At 46.7% G+C, this 21,020-nt stretch overlaps 1 protein-coding gene across 3 annotated transcripts in view; it reads right to left on the bottom strand.

Moving 5' to 3' along the window:
* The window catches only part of smpx (small muscle protein X-linked), a 36,161-nt gene that overhangs the window by 10,677 nt on the left and 4,464 nt on the right, over positions 1-21,020 (bottom strand). For all 3 annotated transcript variants that reach the window (XM_046355383.1, XM_046355381.1, XM_046355382.1), the window contains exon 2: positions 6,620-6,681. In XM_046355383.1, the coding sequence (XP_046211339.1) occupies positions 6,620-6,655 (36 nt within the window). In that variant the 5' untranslated portion in view covers positions 6,656-6,681. The remainder of the gene's footprint in view (positions 1-6,619; positions 6,682-21,020) is intronic.

A 21,020-nucleotide genomic window follows, 5' to 3' on the forward strand; every position in this document is an offset into this window, starting at 1 on the left:
GGTGTTGAGCTGTAAGCATAACCCCCACCTGTGGACGTCGGGCCCTCATACCACCCTCATGGAGTCTGTTTCTGACCATTTGAGCAGACACATGCACATTTGTGGCCTGCTGGAGGTCATTTTGCAGGGCTCTGGCAGTGCTCCTCCTTGCACAAAGGCGGAGGTAGCGGTCCTGCTGCTGGGTTGTTGCCCTCCTACGGCCTCCTCCACATCTCCTGATGTACTGGCCTGTCTCCTGGTAGCGCCTCCATGCTCTGGACACTACGCTGACAGCCACAGCAAACCTTCTTGCCACATCTCGCATTGATGTGCCATCCTGGATGAGATGCACTACCTGAGCCACTTGTGTGGGTTGTAGACTCCGTCTCATGCTACCACTAGAGTGAAAGCACCACCAACATTCAAAAGTGACCAAAACATCAGCCAGGAAGCATAGGAACTGAGAAGTGGTCTGTGGTCCCCACCTGCAGAACCACTCCTTTATTGTCAAATCGGAGGGCATGTTGTCCGGTCCTCTGGCAGTCTCTATGGGGGTGCCACAGGGTTCAATTCTCGGGCCGACCCTTTTCTCTGTATATATCAATCATGTTGCTCTTGCTGCGGGCGATTCCCTGATCCACCTCTACGCAGACGACACCATTGCATACACTTTCGGCCCGTCATTGGACAACCCTAACCCTAACCCTAACCCTACAGAGCTACAGGCTTTAGTTCTAGTCCTGGTCCTGGAAAACTACAGAGCTACAGGCTTTAGTTCCAGTCCTGGTCCTGGAGAGCTACAGAGCTACAGGCTTTAGTTCTAGTCCTGGTCCTGGAAAACTACAGAGCTACAGGCATTAGTTCCAGTCCTGGTCCTGGAGAGCTACAGAGCTACACGGTTTAGCTTTAGTTCTGGTCATGGTCCTGGAGAGCTACAGGCTTTAGTTCCAGTCCTGGTCCTGGAGAGCTATAGAGCTACAGGCTTTAGTTCCAGTCCTGGTCCTGGAGAGCTACAGAGCTACAGGCTTTAGTTCTAGTCCTGGCCCTTGAGAGCTAGAGGCTTTAGTTAGTGTCATGCACTACCCCTGCACCTGGAGAGTTACAGAACTGCAGGTTTTAGATCTAGTCCTGGTCCTTGAGAGCTAGAGGCTTTAGTTAGAGCCATGCACTACCCCTGCTCCTGGAGAGCTACAGAGCTACAGGCTTTAGTTCTAGTCCTGGCCCTTGAGAGCTAGAGGCTTTAGTTTGAGCCATGCACTACCCCTGCTCCTGAAGAGTTACAGAACTGCAGGTTTTAGTTCGAGTCCTGGTCCTTGAGAGCTAGAGGCTTTAGTTAGAGCCATGCACTACCCCTGCTCCTGGAGAGTTACAGAACTGCAGGTTTTAGTTCTAGTCCTGGTCCTTGAGAGCTAGAGGCTTTATGTCTCAACCCAGTCCTGGAGAGGTACAGAACAACAGAGTTACTAGTTCTGTACCTAGTCCTGGATAGCTACAGAACAACAGTTACTAGTTCTGGGCCTAGTCCTGGATAGCTACAGAACAACAGAGTTACTAGTTCTGGGCCTAGTCCTGGAGAGCTACAGAACAACAGAGTTACTAGTTCTGGGCCTAGTCCTGGATAGCTTTCCAAGTGTTTTCAACCAAAAAATCAAATGTGATGTTGATGAATCATTGTGGAAAACTATTTGGATTTGAAAAAAAGTAATCAATGTAAGGACATTTACTATTTTTATCACCTAAATCCAATGACATGTTTTGTTGATTTCACATTGAATTCACATTGAACTCATTGAAGAGAAGCAACGAGACATCAGCATTGTCTAATCTTAGCAATTTCTTCTTAGCTAGCTACATAGCCGTCTTTGTATCAAAGATAATTGCGTAATTATCGTATTTTGTCATCCTAACGTAGTCTTCACTGCTCTGCCCAGCAGCTAGCCAGCTAGCAAACGTCCACCGATTAGCAGCACTGTAGAAACTATTACACTCAACTGAACGACTTGATTAGTGTAGTGTTAGCTAGCTACATAGCTGTCTTTGCTGTCTTCGTATCCAAGATAATTGTGTAGTTTAGAGTGTGTAGTCTTAGAGTGATTATCTTAATTGACCGAGGTTAGCTAGCCAGCTATTTGTCGTCCTTAACGTAGGAGACTCTACTAGCTAGCCAACAGCTAGCCAACGTCTTCCGAATAGAACTCAACAACCCGGTCGCATTCACAGGTAGTATCCCTTTTTCATTTCATTTCATTACAGTACAACGGTTTGATTTGTTTGATCGTAGCTAGCTACATAGCCGTCTTTGTATCAAAGATAATTGTGTAGTCTAGAGCGATTTTCTAGGTTAGCTAGCCAGCTATTGACGTTCTTTTAACGCAACGTAACGTAATCAACACTGCTAGCTAGCCAGCTAGCCCCCAAATAGCAGCACTGTAGAAACTATTACACTCAACGGAACGACTTGATTAGTGTAGTGTCAACAACGCAGCCACTGCCAGCTAGCCTACAAAGTCAACAACGCAGCCACTGCCAGCTAGCCTACTTCAGCAGTACTGTATCATTTTAATCATTTTAGTCAATAAGATTCTTGCTACGTAAGCTTAACTTTCTGAACATTCGAGACGTGTAGTCCACTTGTCATTCCAATCTCCTTTGCATTAGCGTAGCCTCTTCTGTAGCCTGTCAACTATGTGTCTGTCTATCCCTGTTCTCTCCTCTCTGCACAGACCATACAAACGCTCCACACCACGTGGCCGCAGCCACCCTAATCTGGTGGTCCCAGCGCGCACGACCCACGTGGAGTTCCAGGTCTCCGGTAGCCTCTGGAACTGCCGATCTGCGGCCAACAGGGCAGAGTTCATCTCAGCCTATGCCTCCCTCCAGTCCCTCGACTTCTTGGCACTGACGGAAACATGGATCACCACAGACAACACTGCTACTCCTACTGCTCTCTCTTCGTCCGCCCACGTGTTCTCGCACACCCCGAGAGCTTCTGGTCAGCGGGGTGGTGGCACCGGGATCCTCATCTCTCCCAAGTGGTCATTCTGTCTTTCTCCCCTTACCCATCTGTCTATCGCCTCCTTTGAATTCCATGCTGTCACAGTTACCAGCCCTTTCAAGCTTAACATCCTTATCATTTATCGCCCTCCAGGTTCCCTCGGAGAGTTCATCAATGAGCATGATGCCTTGATAAGCTCCTTTCCTGAGGACGGCTCACCTCTCACAGTTCTGGGCGACTTTAACCTCCCCACGTCTACCTTTGACTCATTCCTCTCTGCCTCCTTCTTTCCACTCCTCTCCTCTTTTGACCTCACCCTCTCACCTTCCCCCCCTACTCACAGGGCAGGCAATACGCTCGACCTCATCTTTACTAGATGCTGTTCTTCCATTAACCTCATTGCAACTCCCCTCCAAGTCTCCGACCACTACCTTGTATCCTTTTCCCTCTCGCTCTCATCCAACACCTCCCACACTGCCCCTACTCGGATGGTATCGCGCCGTCCCAACCTTCGCTCTCTCTCCCCCGCTACTCTCTCCTCTTCCATCCTATCATCTCTTCCCTCTGCTCAAACCTTCTCCAACCTATCTCCTGATTCTGTCTCCTCAACCCTCCTCTCCTCCCTTTCTGCATCCTTTGACTCTCTATGTCCCCTATCCTCTAGGCCGGCTCGGTCCTCCCCTCCCGCTCCTTGGCTCGACGACTCATTGCGAGCTCACAGAACAGGGCTCCGGGCAGCCGAGCGGAAATGGAGGAAAACTCGCCTCCCTGCGGACCTGGCATCCTTTCACTCCCTCCTCTCTACATTTTCCTCCTCTGTCTCTGCTGCTAAAGCCACTTTCTACCACTCTAAATTCCAAGCATCTGCCTCTAACCCTAGGAAGCTCTTTGCCACCTTCTCCTCCCTCCTGAATCCCCCCCCCCCCCCCCTCCTCCCTCTCTGCAGATGACTTCGTCAACCATTTTGAAAAGAAGGTCGACGACATCCGATCCACGTTCGCTCAGTCAAACACCGCTGGTTCTGCTCACACTGCCCTACCCTGTGCTCTGACCTCTTTCTCCCCTCTCTCCAGATGAAATCTCGCGTCTTGTGACGGCCGGCCGCCCAACAACCTGCCCGCTTGACCCTATCCCCTCCTCTCTTCTCCAGACCATTTCCGGAGACCTTCTCCCTTACCTCACCTCGCTCATCAACTCATCCCTGACCGTTGGCTATGTCCCTTCCGTCTTCAAGAGAGCGAGAGTTGCACCCCTTCTGAAAAAACCTACACTCGATCCCTCCGATGTCAACAATTACAGACCAGTATCCCTTCTTTCTTTTCTCTCCAAAACTCTTGAACGTGCCGTCCTTGGCCAGCTCTCCCGCTATCTCTCTCTGAATGACCTTCTTGATCCAAATCAGTCAGGTTTCAAGACTAGTCATTCAACTGAGACTGCTCTTCTCTGTATCACGGAGGCGCTCCGCACTGCTAAAGCTAACTCTCTCCTCTGCTCTCATCCTTCTAGACCTATCGGCTGCCTTCGATACTGTGAACCATCAGATCCTTCTCTCCACCCTCTCCGAGTTGGGCATCTCCGGCGTGGCCCACGCTTGGATTGCGTCCTACCTGACAGGTCACTCCTACCAGGTGGCGTGGCGAGAATCTGTCTCCTCACCACGCGCTCTCACCACTGGTGTCCCCCAGGGCTCTGTTCTAGGCCCTCTCCTATTCTCGCTATACACCAAGTGACTTGGCTCTGTCATAACCTCACATGGTCTCTCCTATCATTGCTATGCAGACGACACACAATTAATCTTCTCCTTTCCCCCTTCTGATGACCAGGTGGCGAATCGCATCTCTGCATGTCTGGCAGACATATCAGTGTGGATGACGGATCACCACCTCAAGCTGAACCTCGGCAAGACGGAGCTGCTCTTCCTCCCGGGGAAGGACTGCCCGTTCCATGATCTCGCCATCACGGTTGACAACTCCATTGTGTCCTCCTCCCAGAGTGCTAAGAACCTTGGCGTGATCCTGGACAACACCCTGTCGTTCTCAACTAACATCAAGGCGGTGGCCCGTTCCTGTAGGTTCATGCTCTACAACATCCGCAGAGTACGACCCTGCCTCACACAGGAAGCGGCGCAGGTCCTAATCCAGGCACTTGTCATCTCCCGTCTGGATTACTGCAACTCGCTATTGGCTGGGCTCCCTGCCTGTGCCATTAAACCCGTACAACTCATCCAGAACGCCGCAGCCCGTCTGGTGTTCAACCTTCCCAAGTTCTCTCACGTCACCCCGCTCCTCCGCTTTCTCCACTGGCTTCCAGTTGAAGCTCGCATCCGCTACAAGACCATGGTGCTTGCCTACGGAGCTGTGAGGGGAACGGCACCTCAGTACCTCCAGGCTCTGATCAGGCCCTACACCCAAACAAGGGCACTGCGTTCATCCACCTCTGGCCTGCTCGCCTCCCTACCACTGAGGAAGTACAGTTCCCGCTCAGCCCAGTCAAAACTGTTCGCTGCTCTGGCCCCCCAATGGTGGAACAAACTCCCTCACGACGCCAGGACAGCGGAGTCAATCACCACCTTCCGGAGACACCTGAAACCCCACCTCTTTAAGGAATACCTAGGACAGGATAAGTAATCCTTCTCACCCCCCCCCTTTAAGATTTAGATGCACCATTGTAAAGTGACTGTTCCACTGGATGTCATAAGGTGAATGCACCAATTTGTAAGTCGCTCTGGATAAGAGCGTCTGCTAAATGACTTAAATGTTTTAAAAAATGTATGAATTCACATTGAACTCAACCAAATGTAAATCAAAGCCAGATGTTGAACTGATGTCTTTGCCCAGTGGGAGAGCTACAGGTTGTATCTCTAACCCAGCTCTAACTACACTAGACCACTGGGAGAACTACAGGTTGTATCTCTAACCCAGCTCTAACTACACTAGACCACTGGGAGAGCTACAGGTTGTATCTCTAACCCAGCTCTAACTACACTAGACCACTGGGAGAGCTACAGGTTGTATCTCTAACCCAGCTCTAACTACACTAGACCACTGGCATCTAACTACACTAGACCACTGGGAGAGCTACAGGTTGTATCTCTAACCCAGCTCTAACTACACTAGACCACTGGCATCTAACTACACTAGACCACTGGGAGAGCTACAGGTTGTATATCTAACCCAGCTCTAACTACACTAGACCACTGGGAGAGCTACAGGTTGTATCTCTAACCCAGCTCTAACTACACTAGACCACTGGGAGAGCTACAGGTTGTATATCTAACCCAGCTCTAACTACACTAGACCACTGGCATCTAACTACACTAGACCACTGGGAGAGCTACAGGTTGTATATCTAACCCAGCTCTAACTACACTAGACCAGTGGGAGAGCTACAGGTTGTATCTCTAACCCAGCTCTAACTACACTAGACCACTGGCATCTAACTACACTAGACCAGTGGGAGAGCTACAGGTTGTATCTCTAACCCAGCTCTAACTACACTAGACCACTGGGAGAGCTACAGGTTTTAGTGAGGAGGTCCCTCTGTAGTGTCATTTATATTTTAAACAAAATAACTACTGTAGATGGATTCAAAACAGTACTATATTTTATTGAGAGAAATTATACACACACACACACACACTCCTACCTGCAGGGCTTTGACGTTGGACGATGGTTTAGACATGCTGCTTGTTCAGTCAGTCAACTATCCTGCAGGAAATACAAAGCATTGAGAAGGGTTAGGGTTAGAGTTATACAGGTGGGAGAGCCTGGCTCAGATCAAACTGACGAGATTAGACCAGACAGGACTGGTGAGAGACTGAGTGTGTTTGTTTGTGAGTGTGTGTGTGTGTGTGTGTGTGTGTGTGTGTGTGTGTGTGTGTGTGTGTGTGTGTGTGTGTGTGTGTGTGTGTGTGTGTGTGTGTGTGTGTGTGTGTGTGTGTGTGTGTGTGTGTGTGTGTGTGTGTGTGTGTGTGTGTGGGGGGGGGGGGGGGGCATTGCTGTCATGTGGGTTGGTTCAGGGGCCTGGGATAGTCTTTCAGTTGCCTGGCGACTCCCAAAGAGAGAGGCAGGTACAAAACTAACACCTGAATAATTTAACAGACAGAGAGAGGAAGTATAGATAGAGGGGGAGAGAGAGAAGAAAGAGGAGAGATAGAGAGGGGGAGAGAAAGGGGGAGAGAGTGTGGGGGAGGGATAAAGAGGGAGGGAGAGGAGAGAGAGAGAGAGAGAGAGAGAGAGAGAGAGAGAGAGAGAGAGAGAGAGAGAGAGAGAGAGAGAGAGAGAGAGAGAGAGAGAGAGAGAGAGAGAGAGAGAGAGAGAGAGAGAGCGAGAAAGTTCAAGAATATGGGAGAGAGTGGGAGAGGGGGAGGGAATGGACAGAGAAGGAGGGAGAGGGAGTGGAGAGAGTAGGAGAGAGAGAGGGGGAGAGGGGAGTGGAGAGAAGGGTGGGGGAGAGAGAGAGAGAGAGAGAGAGAGAGAGAGAGAGAGAGAGAGAGAGAGAGAGAGAGAGAGAGAGAGAGAGAGAGAGAGAGAGAGAGAGAGAGAGAAGAATCCATAGAGCACTTCTGGGAAAATTGGAACACACTGAACAAGCACCAACAGTTATCCATCAAAACCGAGATGTATGGATGAACCACTTCTCTAATCTTTCTCGCTCTATAACAAAGAACAAGCAGCAAAAACATATACATGATCAAATGTCAATCCTAGAATCAACTATTGAAGGCTACCAGAACCCACTGGATTCTCCAATTCAATTGATTGAACTACAGGACAAAATACAAACCCTCCAACCAAAAAGGCCTTTAGTGTTGATGGAAATGATACATAAAATGATCAAATATACTGACCACAAATTCCAATTGGCTATACTTAAAATGTTTGTGGTTTTTGGGTCCACTGGACCCGAGGGTAATAAAAGTGTGGAAAAGTGTGTGTGTAGGTGAAAACAAGTACAAATGAAACAAAAAGATTTGCTGTGTGCCTTCACTCTGTCTTCCTCCTCCTTCCTGGGTCTGCTGTTTCAACACAGCACCAAGAACCTGTCCATCTCCCTGCCTGTCTGCCTGTCTCCCGCTTTTCTTGCACTTTTTACACTTTGTAGTGTGTGAAACTACACAATCTCTTGCGGGAACCTGGAAGATACATTGTAAAAAAAATCTGTATTTTCCCAAACTCTACCCCTGCCAGGTGCAAATTGAGGGAGGAACACAACAAATAAATAGCTTTGCATGTGTGGCTCCTTATCCCAATCAATCAGTATGGCAAAAAAATGATCTCTGCTTAGAGGGCCTTAGAGTAAAAAATAAATATGCAGAGAGAGAAGCCAGTGTGGAAGGAGGATGAAGAATTTTCAGAATATGAGGATTGTGTCTATGTCAATTCGGAGTCTGACAGTGAGTTGGAAGAAGAGGATGAGGTCAACCCTCAGCCAGCCCCAGGTCCAGCTCATCAGCAGTCTGCAGGAGGAGAATTATGGATGTCAAAACTTTTTGAAATGTAATGGTCTTCTTGCCCAAGGAATGAGCCCCCCCTCAGTTGCCAATGTGATAAGGATACAACCAGGGCCGATGCAGATGGCGGTACTCATGTGCAGGACATAAAGTCTTCTTTTGAAATGTTCATCCCAGACACCATCCAGAAAATCATTCTGGACTGCACTATTTTGGAGGGAAGGCGTGTTTTTGGAGAGAGATGGAAGGAGAAGGACCAAACTCATTTACATGCATACTTTGGGGTTCTAATCCTTGCTGGTGTTTTCAAGTCAAATGGGGAATCCACAGAATCCCTGTGGGATGCAGAAACTAGAAAACGACTTTTCCATGCAACATCTCTGGAAAACTTCCACATTATTTCCAGAAATATCCACTTCGATAACCTATGCACCAGTTTGACAGCAGAGAGACAAGCTAGCTGCAATCAGATCAGTGTGGGACATGTGGGTGGACCACTTTCCCCTGTTTTACAACTCTGGGCCCAACGTTACTGTTGATGACAGCTTATGCAATTTAGGGGCCGCTGTCCCTTCAGGCAGTACATACCTTCTAAAACCAATGGAATAAAGATCTGGGCTGCCTGTGATGCTGCTTCCTCATATGCGTGGAACTTGCAAGTGTATACTAAAATCAAATATCAAATGTCTACTGTTTGCTGATGATCTGGTGCTTCTGTCTCCAACCAAGGAGGACCAATAGCACCACCTAGACCTTCTGCATAGAATCTGTCAGACCTGGGCCCTGACAGTAAATGTCTGTAAGACAAAAATAATGGTGTTCCAAGTAAAGTTCAGTTGCCAGGACCTTAAATACAAATTCCATGTTGACACAGTTGCCCTAGAGCACATAAATAACTATACATATCTCTGCCTAAACATCGGCACAGGTAACTTCCACAAAGCTGTGAACGATCTGAGAGACCAAGAAGGGCCTTCTATGCCATCAAAAGGAACATCAAATTTGACATACAAATTAGGATCTGGGCTAAAACGACTTGAATCAGTTATAGAACCCCTTGTCCTTTATGGTTGTGAGGTCTGGGGTCTGGTCACAAACAATTATTTACAAAATTGAGACTACATGCAGAATTCTGCAAAAATATTATGTGTACAACTTAAAACTCCAAAAAATGCATGCAGAGCAGAATTTTAGGGATTCTTGCTAATTATCAAAATCAAAATTCTATAACCAGCTAAATGAAAGCGATTCCCAAACCTTCCATAACAAAGCCATCACCTACAGAGAAGAGTCCCCTAAGCAAGCTGGTCCTGGGGTTCTGTTCATAAACACAAACAGACCTCACAGAGTCCCAGGACAGCAACACAATTATACACAACCAAATCATGAGAAAACAAAAAGATAATTACTTGACACATTGGAAAGAATTAACAAAAAATCTGAGCAGAATGCTATTTGGCCCTAAACAGAGAGTACATAGTGGCAGAACACCTGACCACTTACAGATTCAGTGAGGATAGCCTTGCTATAGCCTTGCTATTGAGAGCATCAGTCCTGGCTCTCAAGAGAAGACAGGCTTTGTGCACACTGCCCACAAATGAGGTGGAAACTAAGCTGCACTACCTAACCTCCTGCCAAATGTATGACCATATTAGAGACACATATTTCCCTTAGATTACGTAGGCCCGCATAGAATTTCGAAAACAAATCCAATTTTGATAAACTCCCATATCGATTGGGTGAAATATCACAGTGTGCCATCCCAACAGCAATATTTGTGACCTTTCCCCCCAAATAATTACGTTACAGCCTTATTCTAAAATGGATTACATCATTTTCCCCCTTCATCAATCTACACACAATACCCCATAACAACAAAGCAAAAATAGGTTTTTAGAAATTGCAGCAAAAGTATTACAAATAAAAACCTTAAATATCACTTTTACGTAAGTATTCAGACCCTTCACTCAGTACTTTATTGAAGCACCTTTGGCAGCGATTACAGCCTCAATCAAGTCTTCTTGGGTATGACGCTACAAGCTTGGCATACCTGTATTTGGAAAGTTTCTCCCATTGTTCTCTGCAGCTCCTCTCAAGCGCGGTCAGGTTGGATGGGGAGCGTTGCTGCCCAGCTAATTTCAAGTCTCTTTAGAGATGTTAGATTGGGTTCAAGTCTGGGCTCTGGCTCAAGTCTGGGCTCTGGCTGGGCCACTCAAGGACATTCAGAGACTTGTCCCGAAGTCACTTCTGCACTGTCTTAGCTGCGCGCTTAGGGTCGTTGTCCTGTTAGAAGGTGAACCTTCACCCTAGTCTGAGGTCCTTAGGGCTTCATTCATCTTTCCATCGATCCTGACTATTCTCCCAGTTCTTGTAGCTGAAAAACATCCACACAGCATGATGCTGCCACCACCATGCTTCAACATAGGGAAGGTGACAGGTTTCCTCCAGACGTGACACTTGGCATTCAGGTCAAAGAGCTCAATCTTGGTTTCATCAGACCAGAGAATCTTGTTTCTCATGGTCTTCAAGTCTTTAGGTGCCTTTTGACAAACTCCAACCGGCTGTCATGTGCCTTCTACTAAGGAGTGCCTTCCATCTGGCCACTCTACCATAAAGGCCTGATTGGTGGAGTGCTGCAGAGGTGGTTGTCCTTCTGGAAGGTTCTCCCATCTCCACAGAGGAACTCTAGAGCTCTGTCTGAGTGACCATCAGTTCTTGGTCACCAGCCTGACCAAGGCCCTTCTCAACCAATTGCTCAGTTCTGCTGGGCGACCAGGACTAGGAAGAGTCTTGGTGGTTCCAAACTTCTTCCATTTAAGAATGATGAAGGCTACTGTGTTCTTGGGGACCTGCAGACTGCAGACATTTTTTGGTACCCTTCCCCAATTCTGTGCTTCAACACAATCCTGTCTCGGAGCTCTACGGACAATTCCTTCGACCTCATGGCTTGGTTTCTGCTCTGACATGCACGTTCAACTGTGGGACTTTATATAGACAGGTGCCTTTCCAAATCATGTCCAATCAAGTCAATTTACCACTGGTGGACTCTAATCAAGTTGTAGAAACATTGCACTGTCGTGCATGAAAAGCCCAGGAGGACATTTCTGAGACACTGAAACCGGCATGCCTGGCACCGTCAATCATATCACGCTCAAAATCTCTTATATAACTCTTTTTACCCAGTCTAACGTTCAATGGAACTGCAACTGAATGCCTCGATGCCTGTCTGGGGTTGTGTACCTAATAAACTGGATACTGAGTATATATTATATTCCGAACTCTGACATTGTACATGAGCTTCTACAAAATTGAAACTCACTCGCTGCCTATCTCAGCTACCCATGTTGTCAGGCGTCGCATTTTCTTGGAAAATGCAGTTCGCATGTTCTTCTTCGTCACGATCAGCTCAGAATTGGACAAATACAGATTTGAAATGACTAATTATATTGCCATTTTATCCCACTAAGTGAAACTCCCGGACAGCAGTTGTGAGTAGCCTAATTTGATTCCATAAGTTGTTGTCCATTCTGTCCTTTACCTGTCCTATTTTTAGGATATTTTCATTCATATTCACATCAAAGAGTATTCTGATTTGATAGGGCGCCATTTAGGCTATCAAATCCCGCTCAGCCCAGTCAAAACTGTTCGCTGCTCTGGCCCCCCAATGGTGGAACAAACTCCCTCACGACGCCAGGACAGCGGAGTCAATCACCACCTTCCGGAGAGACCTGAAACCCCACCTCTTTAAGGAATACCTAGGATAGGATAAGTAATCCCTCTCACCCCCCCCCCCTTTAAGATTTAGATGCACTATTGTAAAGTGACTGTTCCACTGGATGTCATAAGGTGAATGCACCAATTTGTAAGTCGCTCTGGATAAGAGCGTCTGCTAAATGACTTAAATGTAAATGTAAATGTTGATCGAAATCAAGTGTGATGTAAAAAAAAATCAAATGGAATAACATTTTATCACATACACATATTTAGCAGATTATTGTGGGAGTAGCGAAATGCTTATGTTTCTAGCTCCAACTGTGCAGTAATAACTAACAATTCACAACAACACACACAAATCTAAAAGTGAATGAATGCAATTAAGAAATAGATAAATATAATGATGAGCAATGTCAGAGTCCAGAGTATAAACAAATATATTTTTTTACCTTTATTTTACTAGGCAAGTCGGTTAAGAACAAATTCTTATCTTCAATGATGGCCTAGGAACAGCCTAACTGCCTGTTCAGGGGCAGAACAACAGATTTGCATCTTGTCAAATCGGGGATTTGAACTTGCAACCTTTCGGTTACTAGTCCAACGCTCTAACCACTAGGCTACCCTGCCGCCAAATATTGGTTTATATACATATATATATGTGATGGGATGTATAGTCATGGACAGTATGTGGATATAATATTTAGTATATCTATAGAATACGTAGAATAGTATATATATATATATATGTGATGGTATATATAGACATGGGCAGTATGTGGATATGATATTTAGTATATTTATAGAATAGTATATATATGTGATGGTATATATACAGCAATAGTTAAATAGGATGGCCTTGACTAGAATACAGTATATACATATGAAATGAGTACAACAGTATGTAAACATTATTAAAGTGACCAGTGGCCGATGTCTATGTACAGCAGATTCTAAGGTGCAAGGTTGAGTAACCGGGTGGTAGTCGGGAAGGGTACTGGGTAGGAGGTCGGCTAGTGATGGCTATTTAAGAGTTTGATGTCCTTGAGATAGAGGCTGTTTTTCAGTCTCTCGGTCCCGGCTTTGATTCACCTGTACTGACATTGCCTTAATAAAGGGATGAACAGGCTGTGGCTCGGGTGGTTGATGTCCTTGATGATCTTTTTGGCCTTCTTGTGATGTCCTAGAGGGCAGGCAGTGTGCCCCCAGTGAAGCGTTGGGCATACCGCACCAACCTCTGGAGAGCCCTGCAGTTGCAGATGGTGCAGTTGCCATACCAGGTAGTGATACAGCCCAACAAGATGTCGGTGTTCGCAACATGGCTGGTTTTCCCTTTGTAATCCGGGATTGCCTGGAGTCCCTGACACATACGTCTCGTGTCTGAGACACTGAATTGCGACTCTGCCTTGTCTCTGTACTGACTTGTTCCTTTTTTCGTTACATTACAGAGTGCACTGTTTGTATTAAACCATATTCCCAATCACCTTGCCGTGGTTAAATGTGGTGGTTCGTGCATTCAGTTTTGCGCGAATGCTTCCATCTGTCCATGGTTTTTGGTTTGGATTAAATAATCACAGTGGGATCACCATCCCTATACACTTCTTGATGAACTCAGTCACAACGTCAATGTTATTCTCAGAGGCAACACGGAACATATCCTAAACAATCTTGAAGCATGGATCCTGATTGGTCAGTCCAGTGTTGAGTAGACCTTAGCATGGGTACTTCCTGTTTGAGTTTCTGCCTATAGGAAGGGAGGAGCAGAATGGAGTTGTGATCTGATTTGCTGAAGGGAGGGCGGGGGAGGGCCTTGTAGACATCTCAGAAGGGTGAGTATCAAAGGTTGAGAGTTTTTGAAGTGCGGGTACTACAGGCAACGTGTTGAACTTCGGTAGCGTTTTAATCAGATTTGCTTTGTTAAAGTCCCCAGCTACAATAAATGCGTCCACAGAATATGTGTTTTCCAGTTTGAGCTAAGTCCAGTGTAGTTACTTGAGGGCCGTCGTGGTATCGGCTTGAGGGGGGATATACACGGCTATGACGATAACCGAAAATAATTCTCTTGGGAGGTAATACAGTCAAAATTTGATTGGGAGGTATTCTAGGTTGGGTGAGCAAATGGACTTGAGTTACCACAATCACAACATAAGTAGTTAATCATGAAACATACATGTCAGCCTTTCTTTTTCCAAGAAAGGTTCTTTATTCCTGTCTGCACGATGTACTGAGAACCCAGCTGGCTGTTTGGACGAGACAGTATAGCTGGAGAGAGCCGTGATTCCGTGAAACAGAGTATGTTAAAGTCCCTGATGTCTCTCTGGAAGGAGATCTTCGCCCTGAGGTGGTCTACTTTATCGTCCAGGGACTGAACATTATAGAGTAATATACTCGTAAGCGTTGGATTCAATTGTGAAAGTCGTATTTCTGGTTGGATTGCTGGTGAGTTACTATTACTCTAATATCCAAAAGTTATTTCCGTCTATATGTAATAACGCAAAAAAAACATTCTAGGCTAATAATGTAAAATACTGCAAATATACTGTACAAATAGTGCAAAGTTGCTTAGCAGCTAGAAACAAAGCTGCCAAGTCTATCGGCGCCATCTTGGTGAGTGAGTGTCTCATGAGATTGTCATAAATTTGGTCGCCCTGTAGGCTACAGAAAAGTCCACAGAGGCAATATACTCTTTCTTCCATACAGACGACATTATTAATGTTACATGACTTTGACGGAGTGTTGGTGGAGCGCCACAGGGCTGTCTCTTCAACAGTACAGGAGAGGATCACTGGGCATGAACACGATACATGTTTTGTGCCCCTGCCATTGGCATAGTGGGTACTGCTTATCATGCTCACCTTAATAGCCCATATGCCACTTGCTGAAAGAAGTTATCATTGTTTTGGGGAAGAATTTTGTGTTGTTGGTCAGTTTAGCACAGAAAATGCCTCCCTCATCAATCTGCTGCTCTAAGCGGCCGCCCAATCCTGCATAATGGGCGGGATGGCCCTGGGTTAAGCACCTTGCTCAAGGGCACAACGGCAGGCAATGTCCTCTAGAATTTGACACCAGCAACCCTCCGTTTGCCAGATCATTTACCATCAGATTTTTCTCGTCGGACCCTGGATTCAAACTGGCAACCTTCCATTTGCTGGCTCACCTCTCAAACCTGCTAGGCTACCTGCTGCCCCCTACATGCCTGTATGCAACACCCTTAAACACTTCCCCCAGGTAAGGGGAAAGTATTCTTTAAGGTAAATCTTAATGGAAACAAGATGCTTTATTCAACCGGGCCCTGGTCTGTTGTCTGGTCTGGTTGTCTGGTCTGTTGTCTCGACTGTTGTTTGAAACACATTCAACCCTCAGTCAACTACTTCATATAATCGCTAGAGTTGTTGAGTGCTAGCTGGCTAAGCAGGGTTATGTATAGGTATCCCCGTTTCCCCTTTATGCTATCACAATGTCTTGCCTGTGTAACGGATGTGAAACGTCTAGCTTAGTTAGCAGTGGTGCGTGCTAAATATCGGTGACGTCACTTGCTCTGAGACCTTGAAGTAGTAGTTCCCCTTGCTCTGCAAGGGCTGTGACTTTTGTGGAGCGATGGGTAACGATGCTTCGTGGGTGAATGTTGTTGATGTGTGCAGAGGGTCCCTGGTTCGCGCCCGGGTATGGGCGAGGGGACGGTCTAAAGTTATACTGTTACATTGGTGTCGTGACCCGGATCACTGGTTGCTGCGGAAAAGGAGGAGGTCAAAAGGGGGGTGAGTGTAACGGATGTGAAACGGCTAGCTTAGTTAGCGGTGGTGTGCGCTAAATAGCGTTTCAATCGGTGACGTCACTTGCTCTGAGACCTTGAAGTAGTAGTTCCCCTTGCTCTGCAAGGGCCGTGGCTTTTGTGGAGCGATGGGTAACGATGCTTCGTGGGTGACTGTTGTTGATGTGTGCAGAGGGTTCCTGGTTCGCGCCCGGGTATGGGTGAGGGGGACGGTCTACAGTTATACACCTAAAAACCTGTGGGCTATGCTATCACAATGTCTTGCCGGCTAACCTGCAGGCTATGCTATCACAATCACTAGCTGGCTAACCTGTGGGCTATGCTATCACAATCGCTAGCTGGCTAACCTGTGGGTTATGCTATCACAATCACTATCTAGCTAACCTGTGGGCTATGCTATCACAATGACTAAACTAAACTGTGGGCTATACTATCACAATGACAAAACTAAATTGTGGGCTATGCTATCACAATGTCTTGCTGGCTTACCTGCGGGCTATGTTATCACAATCACTAGCTGGCTAACATGTGGGCTATGCTATAACAATCACTACCTGGCTAGCCTGTGGGCTATGCCTGTTAGCTAGCGTTGAAGCTATTCTATCTCAGTAGTCTGTTAGCTAGCTAGCCAGTATCACTCTCTCTGTCTCTCTCTCAAGGTAAAGGGTTCGATATATATAGCCCAGCAGGCCTTGGTTACCGTAACCAGGGTGTTGTTTACACAACATGGAGCTTTGCTGCTCTAACACACACACACGCTCTAACACACACACACACTCCAGGACGTGGATATAATATATATACCCAGACAGAGAGCCTTGAGTGGGGAGGACAGGACAGCTGCCCCCTAACACCCCACTGATCCCTCACACACACATACCAGATCCACATCACACTGTCCATTTTCAAATATCATGCTACATTAAATCCACATTAAAAACAGATGCAGCTATGTAAGAATGGTAATATCTCTCTGTGTGTGTGTGTGTGTGTGTGTGTATGAGAGAGAGAGAGAGAGAGAGAGAGAGAGAGAGAGAGAGAGAGAGAGAGAGAGAGAGAGAGAGAGAGAGAGTTGTGTGTTTGTTGTGTGACTCGGAGCTATGACAGAGATATATTGATTATATAAAAGAGGTCATACAAGTTTTTTCACATCCTAGTAGCTACTAAAAGTGTGTTAAAGTTCATAAAATGATTTACAATTGATTATAGCAGTATTCTATAGTGAAAGATACACATGGTATTTGTTGTGTATTGTAGGCCAGAAGGCTAAACTGAAAAAACATAATTGTAACTTAAGTCTATACTAAATTTACATTTACATTTAAGTCATTTAGCAGACGCTCTTATCCAGAGCGACTTACAGATTGGTGCATTCACCTTATGACATCCAGTGGAACAGTCACAATTTAAACTCTACAAATGGTGGAGTTGCAAAAGCACCGTGCAAGGGTGTTTATTTACATAGTGATTTCCAAAACAACAGTACTGCCGCAAAAGTATAAACATAAATTATGGTGCCAGCAAACTAGTGCTTTCCCATCAACGTATTGGTATATTGCCAATATACCACGGCTAAGGGCTGCATCCAGGCACTCCGTGTTGCGTCGTACTTATTAGAGACTGCTTTTCAGATGATCACTCGGCTACACAGCTGATGCCTCCCGGACTCTTCATTAACACGACTAGAAGCCACTACATCACCGGATTCCTGCCGTAAGCTCTGGATTTTGCACCGGACACGGAGTGGCTATAGTGGCTAACGACCTTGTCCAAGGCCTGCTCCATTTTGTTGCTCCCTGCCTACAGACAGAAGCTAAAACAAGAAGCTCCCGCGCTGAGGCCGGACTGGGATATGTTCCGCTTTGCTGCGAAAAACAACATTGACGAATACGCTGATTCGGTGTGCAAGTTCATTAGAACGTGCATTGAAGATGTTGTTCCCATAGCAACAATTAAAACATTCCCAAAACAGAAACCGTGGATTGATGGCAGCATTCACGTGAAACTGAAAGCCGAACCACTACTTTTAATCAGGGCAAGGTGACCGGAAACATGACCTAATACAAACAGTGTAACTATTCCCTCCACAAGGCAATCAAACAAGCTTAGTCAGTATATAGACAAAGTAGAGTCGCAATTCAACGGCTCAGACACAAGAGTTATGTGGCAGGGTCTACAGTCAATCACGGATTACAAAAAGAAAACCAGCCCCGTCACAGACCAGGATGTTTTGCTCCCAGGCAGACTAAATAACTTTTTTGCCCGCTTTGAGGACAATACAGTGCCACTGACACGCTACCAAAACATGCGGACTCTCCTTCACTGCAGCCAACGTGAGTAAAACATTTAAACGTGTTAATCCTCGCAAGGCTGCAGGCCCAGACGGCATCCCCAGCCGCGCCCTCAGAGCATGCGCAGACCAGCTGGCTGGTGTGTTTACGGACATATTCAATCAATCCCTATACCAGTCTGCTGTTCCCACATGCTTCAAGAGGGCCACCATTGTTCCTGTTCCCAAGAAAGCTAAGGTAACTGAGCTAAACGACTACCGCCCCATAGCACTCACTTCCGTCATCATGAAGTGCTTTGAGAGACTAGTCAAGGACCATATCACCTCCACCCTACCTGACACCCTAGACCCACTCCAATTTGCTTACCGCCCAAATAGGTCCACAGACGATGCAATCTCAACCACACTGCACACTGCCCTAACCCATCTGGACAAGAGGAATACCTATGTGAGAATGCTGTTCATCGACTACAGCTCAGCATTTAACAACATAGTACCCTCCAAACTTGTCATCAAGCTCGAGACCCTGGGTCTCGACCCCGCCCTGTGCAACTGGGTACTGGACTTCCTGACGGGCCGCCCCCAGGTGATGAGGGAGGTAACAACATCTCCACCCCGCTGATCCTCAACATTGGGGCCCCACAAAGGTGCGTTCGGAGCCCTCTCCTGTACTCCCTGTTCACCCATGACCGCGTGGCCACGCACGCCTCCAACTCAATCATCAAGTTTGCGGACGACACTACAGTGGTAAGCTTGATTACCAACAACGACGAGACGGCCTACAGGGAGGAGGTGAGGCCCCTCGGGGTGTGGTGTCAGGAAAATAACCTCACACTCAACATCATCAAAACTAAGGAGATGATTGTGGACTTCAGGAAACAGCAGAGGGAGCACCCCCCTATCCACATCGATGGGACAGTAGTGGAGAGGGTAGTACGTTTTAAGTTCCTCGGCATACACATCACAGACAAACTGAATTGTGAGCAATGGGACAAGATTGCAGGCTCATTGTACCTCTGGCCACCGTCACATCTTGGCCACTCGTTCAAACCTCAGCAGGTAGTTTTCAATGTCTTACCCTGGTGGTATGAAGAGATCTTTGGCTCCTTCCTCAGGAATGCTGGAGGGTGGATGTTTGCGCTGCTGGACTTGTCTCCTGGTGCTGGGGCTGGCCTCATTACTGCTTGGGGAGCCTGCTGTGGAGTTGAAGTCCCTGCTGCATCGAGCCTCCCTCGTCCTGGTGTTGGCAGACCCAATCTTGGGCTCTCACTGATGAGTTCCACTTGGCGAGGAGATGTGAGGATAAATTGTTGTAGGACCTTTTGCTTGTCCTGGCCTCTGTTTTTATGATTTATTTTTAAATGGCTGATGTTTGTATGTTACCCAGGGAATTAGCTGGTTGATAAATCTTTTCTCAAGTGTACTGAGACTTGTGTTTGTTGTATACTGAACAAACAAAAAAAGATATATATAAACTCAACATGTAAAGTGTTTCATGAGTTGAAATAAAAGATGCAAGAAATCTTCCACAAAAATATTATTTCTCTCAAATTTTGGGCACAAATGTGTTTTCATCCCTGTTAGTGAGCATTTCTCCTTTTCTAAGATAATCCATCCTCCTGACAAGTGTGGCATATCAACAAGCTGATTAAACAACATGATCATTACATAGGTGCACCTTATGCTGGGATCAATAAAAGGCCACTCTAAAATGTGCAGTTTTGTCACACATCACAATGCCACAGATGTCTCAAGTTTTGAGGGAGTGTGCAATTGGCAAGCTGACTGCAGAAATGTCCAACAGATCTGTTGCCAGAGAATTTTATGTTAATTTCTCGACCTTAAGCCGCCTCCAACGACATTTTAGAGAATTTGGCTGTACATCCAACTGGTCTCACAACCGCAGAACACGTGTAACCATGCCAGCCCAGGACCTCCACATCCAGCTTCTTCATCTGCGTGATCATCTGAGACTAGCCACCGGACAGCTGATGAAACTGTTGGTTTGCACAACCAAATCATTTCTGCATAAACTGTCAAAAACCATCTCAGGGAAGCTCATCTGTGTGCTCGTTGTCCTCACCAGGGTCTTGACCTGACTGCAGGTCTGCATCGTAACCTACTTCAGTGGGCAAATGCTCACCTTCGATGGCCACTGGCACACTGGAGAAGTGTGTTCTTCACAGAACCTGGTTTTGACTGTACAGGGCAGATGACAGATGTTAATGACGTCGTGTGGGCAAGCAGTTTTGCTCCATGGTGCCCCATGGTGGAGGTGGGGTTTTGGTATGGGGCAGACATAAGCTGCAGACAAATAGAATACAATTTTATTGATGGCAACTTGAATTCACAGAGAGACTGTGACGAGACAAGGCTGTATCTTTACTGGACGTGATCGGGAGTTCCATAGCTCGGAGAGACTGTGACGAGACAAGGCTGTATCACAACCGGATGTGATCGGGAGTTCCATAGCTCGGAGAGACTGTGACGAGACAAGGCTGTATCACAACCGGACGTGATTGGGAGTTCCATAGCTCGGAGAGACTGTGAGGAGACAAGGCTGTATCACAACCGGACGTGATTGGGAGTTCCATAGCTCGGAGAGACTGTGACGAGACAAGGCTGTATCACAACCGGACGTGATTGGGAGTTCCATAGCTCGGAGAGACTGTGACGAGACAAGGCTGTATCACAACCGGACGTGATTGGGAGTTCCATAGCTCGGAGAGACTGTGACGAGACAAGGCTGTATCACAACCGGACGTGATTGGGAGTTCCATAGCTCGGAGAGACTGTGAGGAGACAAGGCTGTATCACAACC

The sequence above is a fragment of the Oncorhynchus gorbuscha genome, linkage group LG07 (assembly GCF_021184085.1).
Source record: "Oncorhynchus gorbuscha isolate QuinsamMale2020 ecotype Even-year linkage group LG07, OgorEven_v1.0, whole genome shotgun sequence".
NCBI lineage: Eukaryota > Metazoa > Chordata > Actinopteri > Salmoniformes > Salmonidae > Oncorhynchus > Oncorhynchus gorbuscha.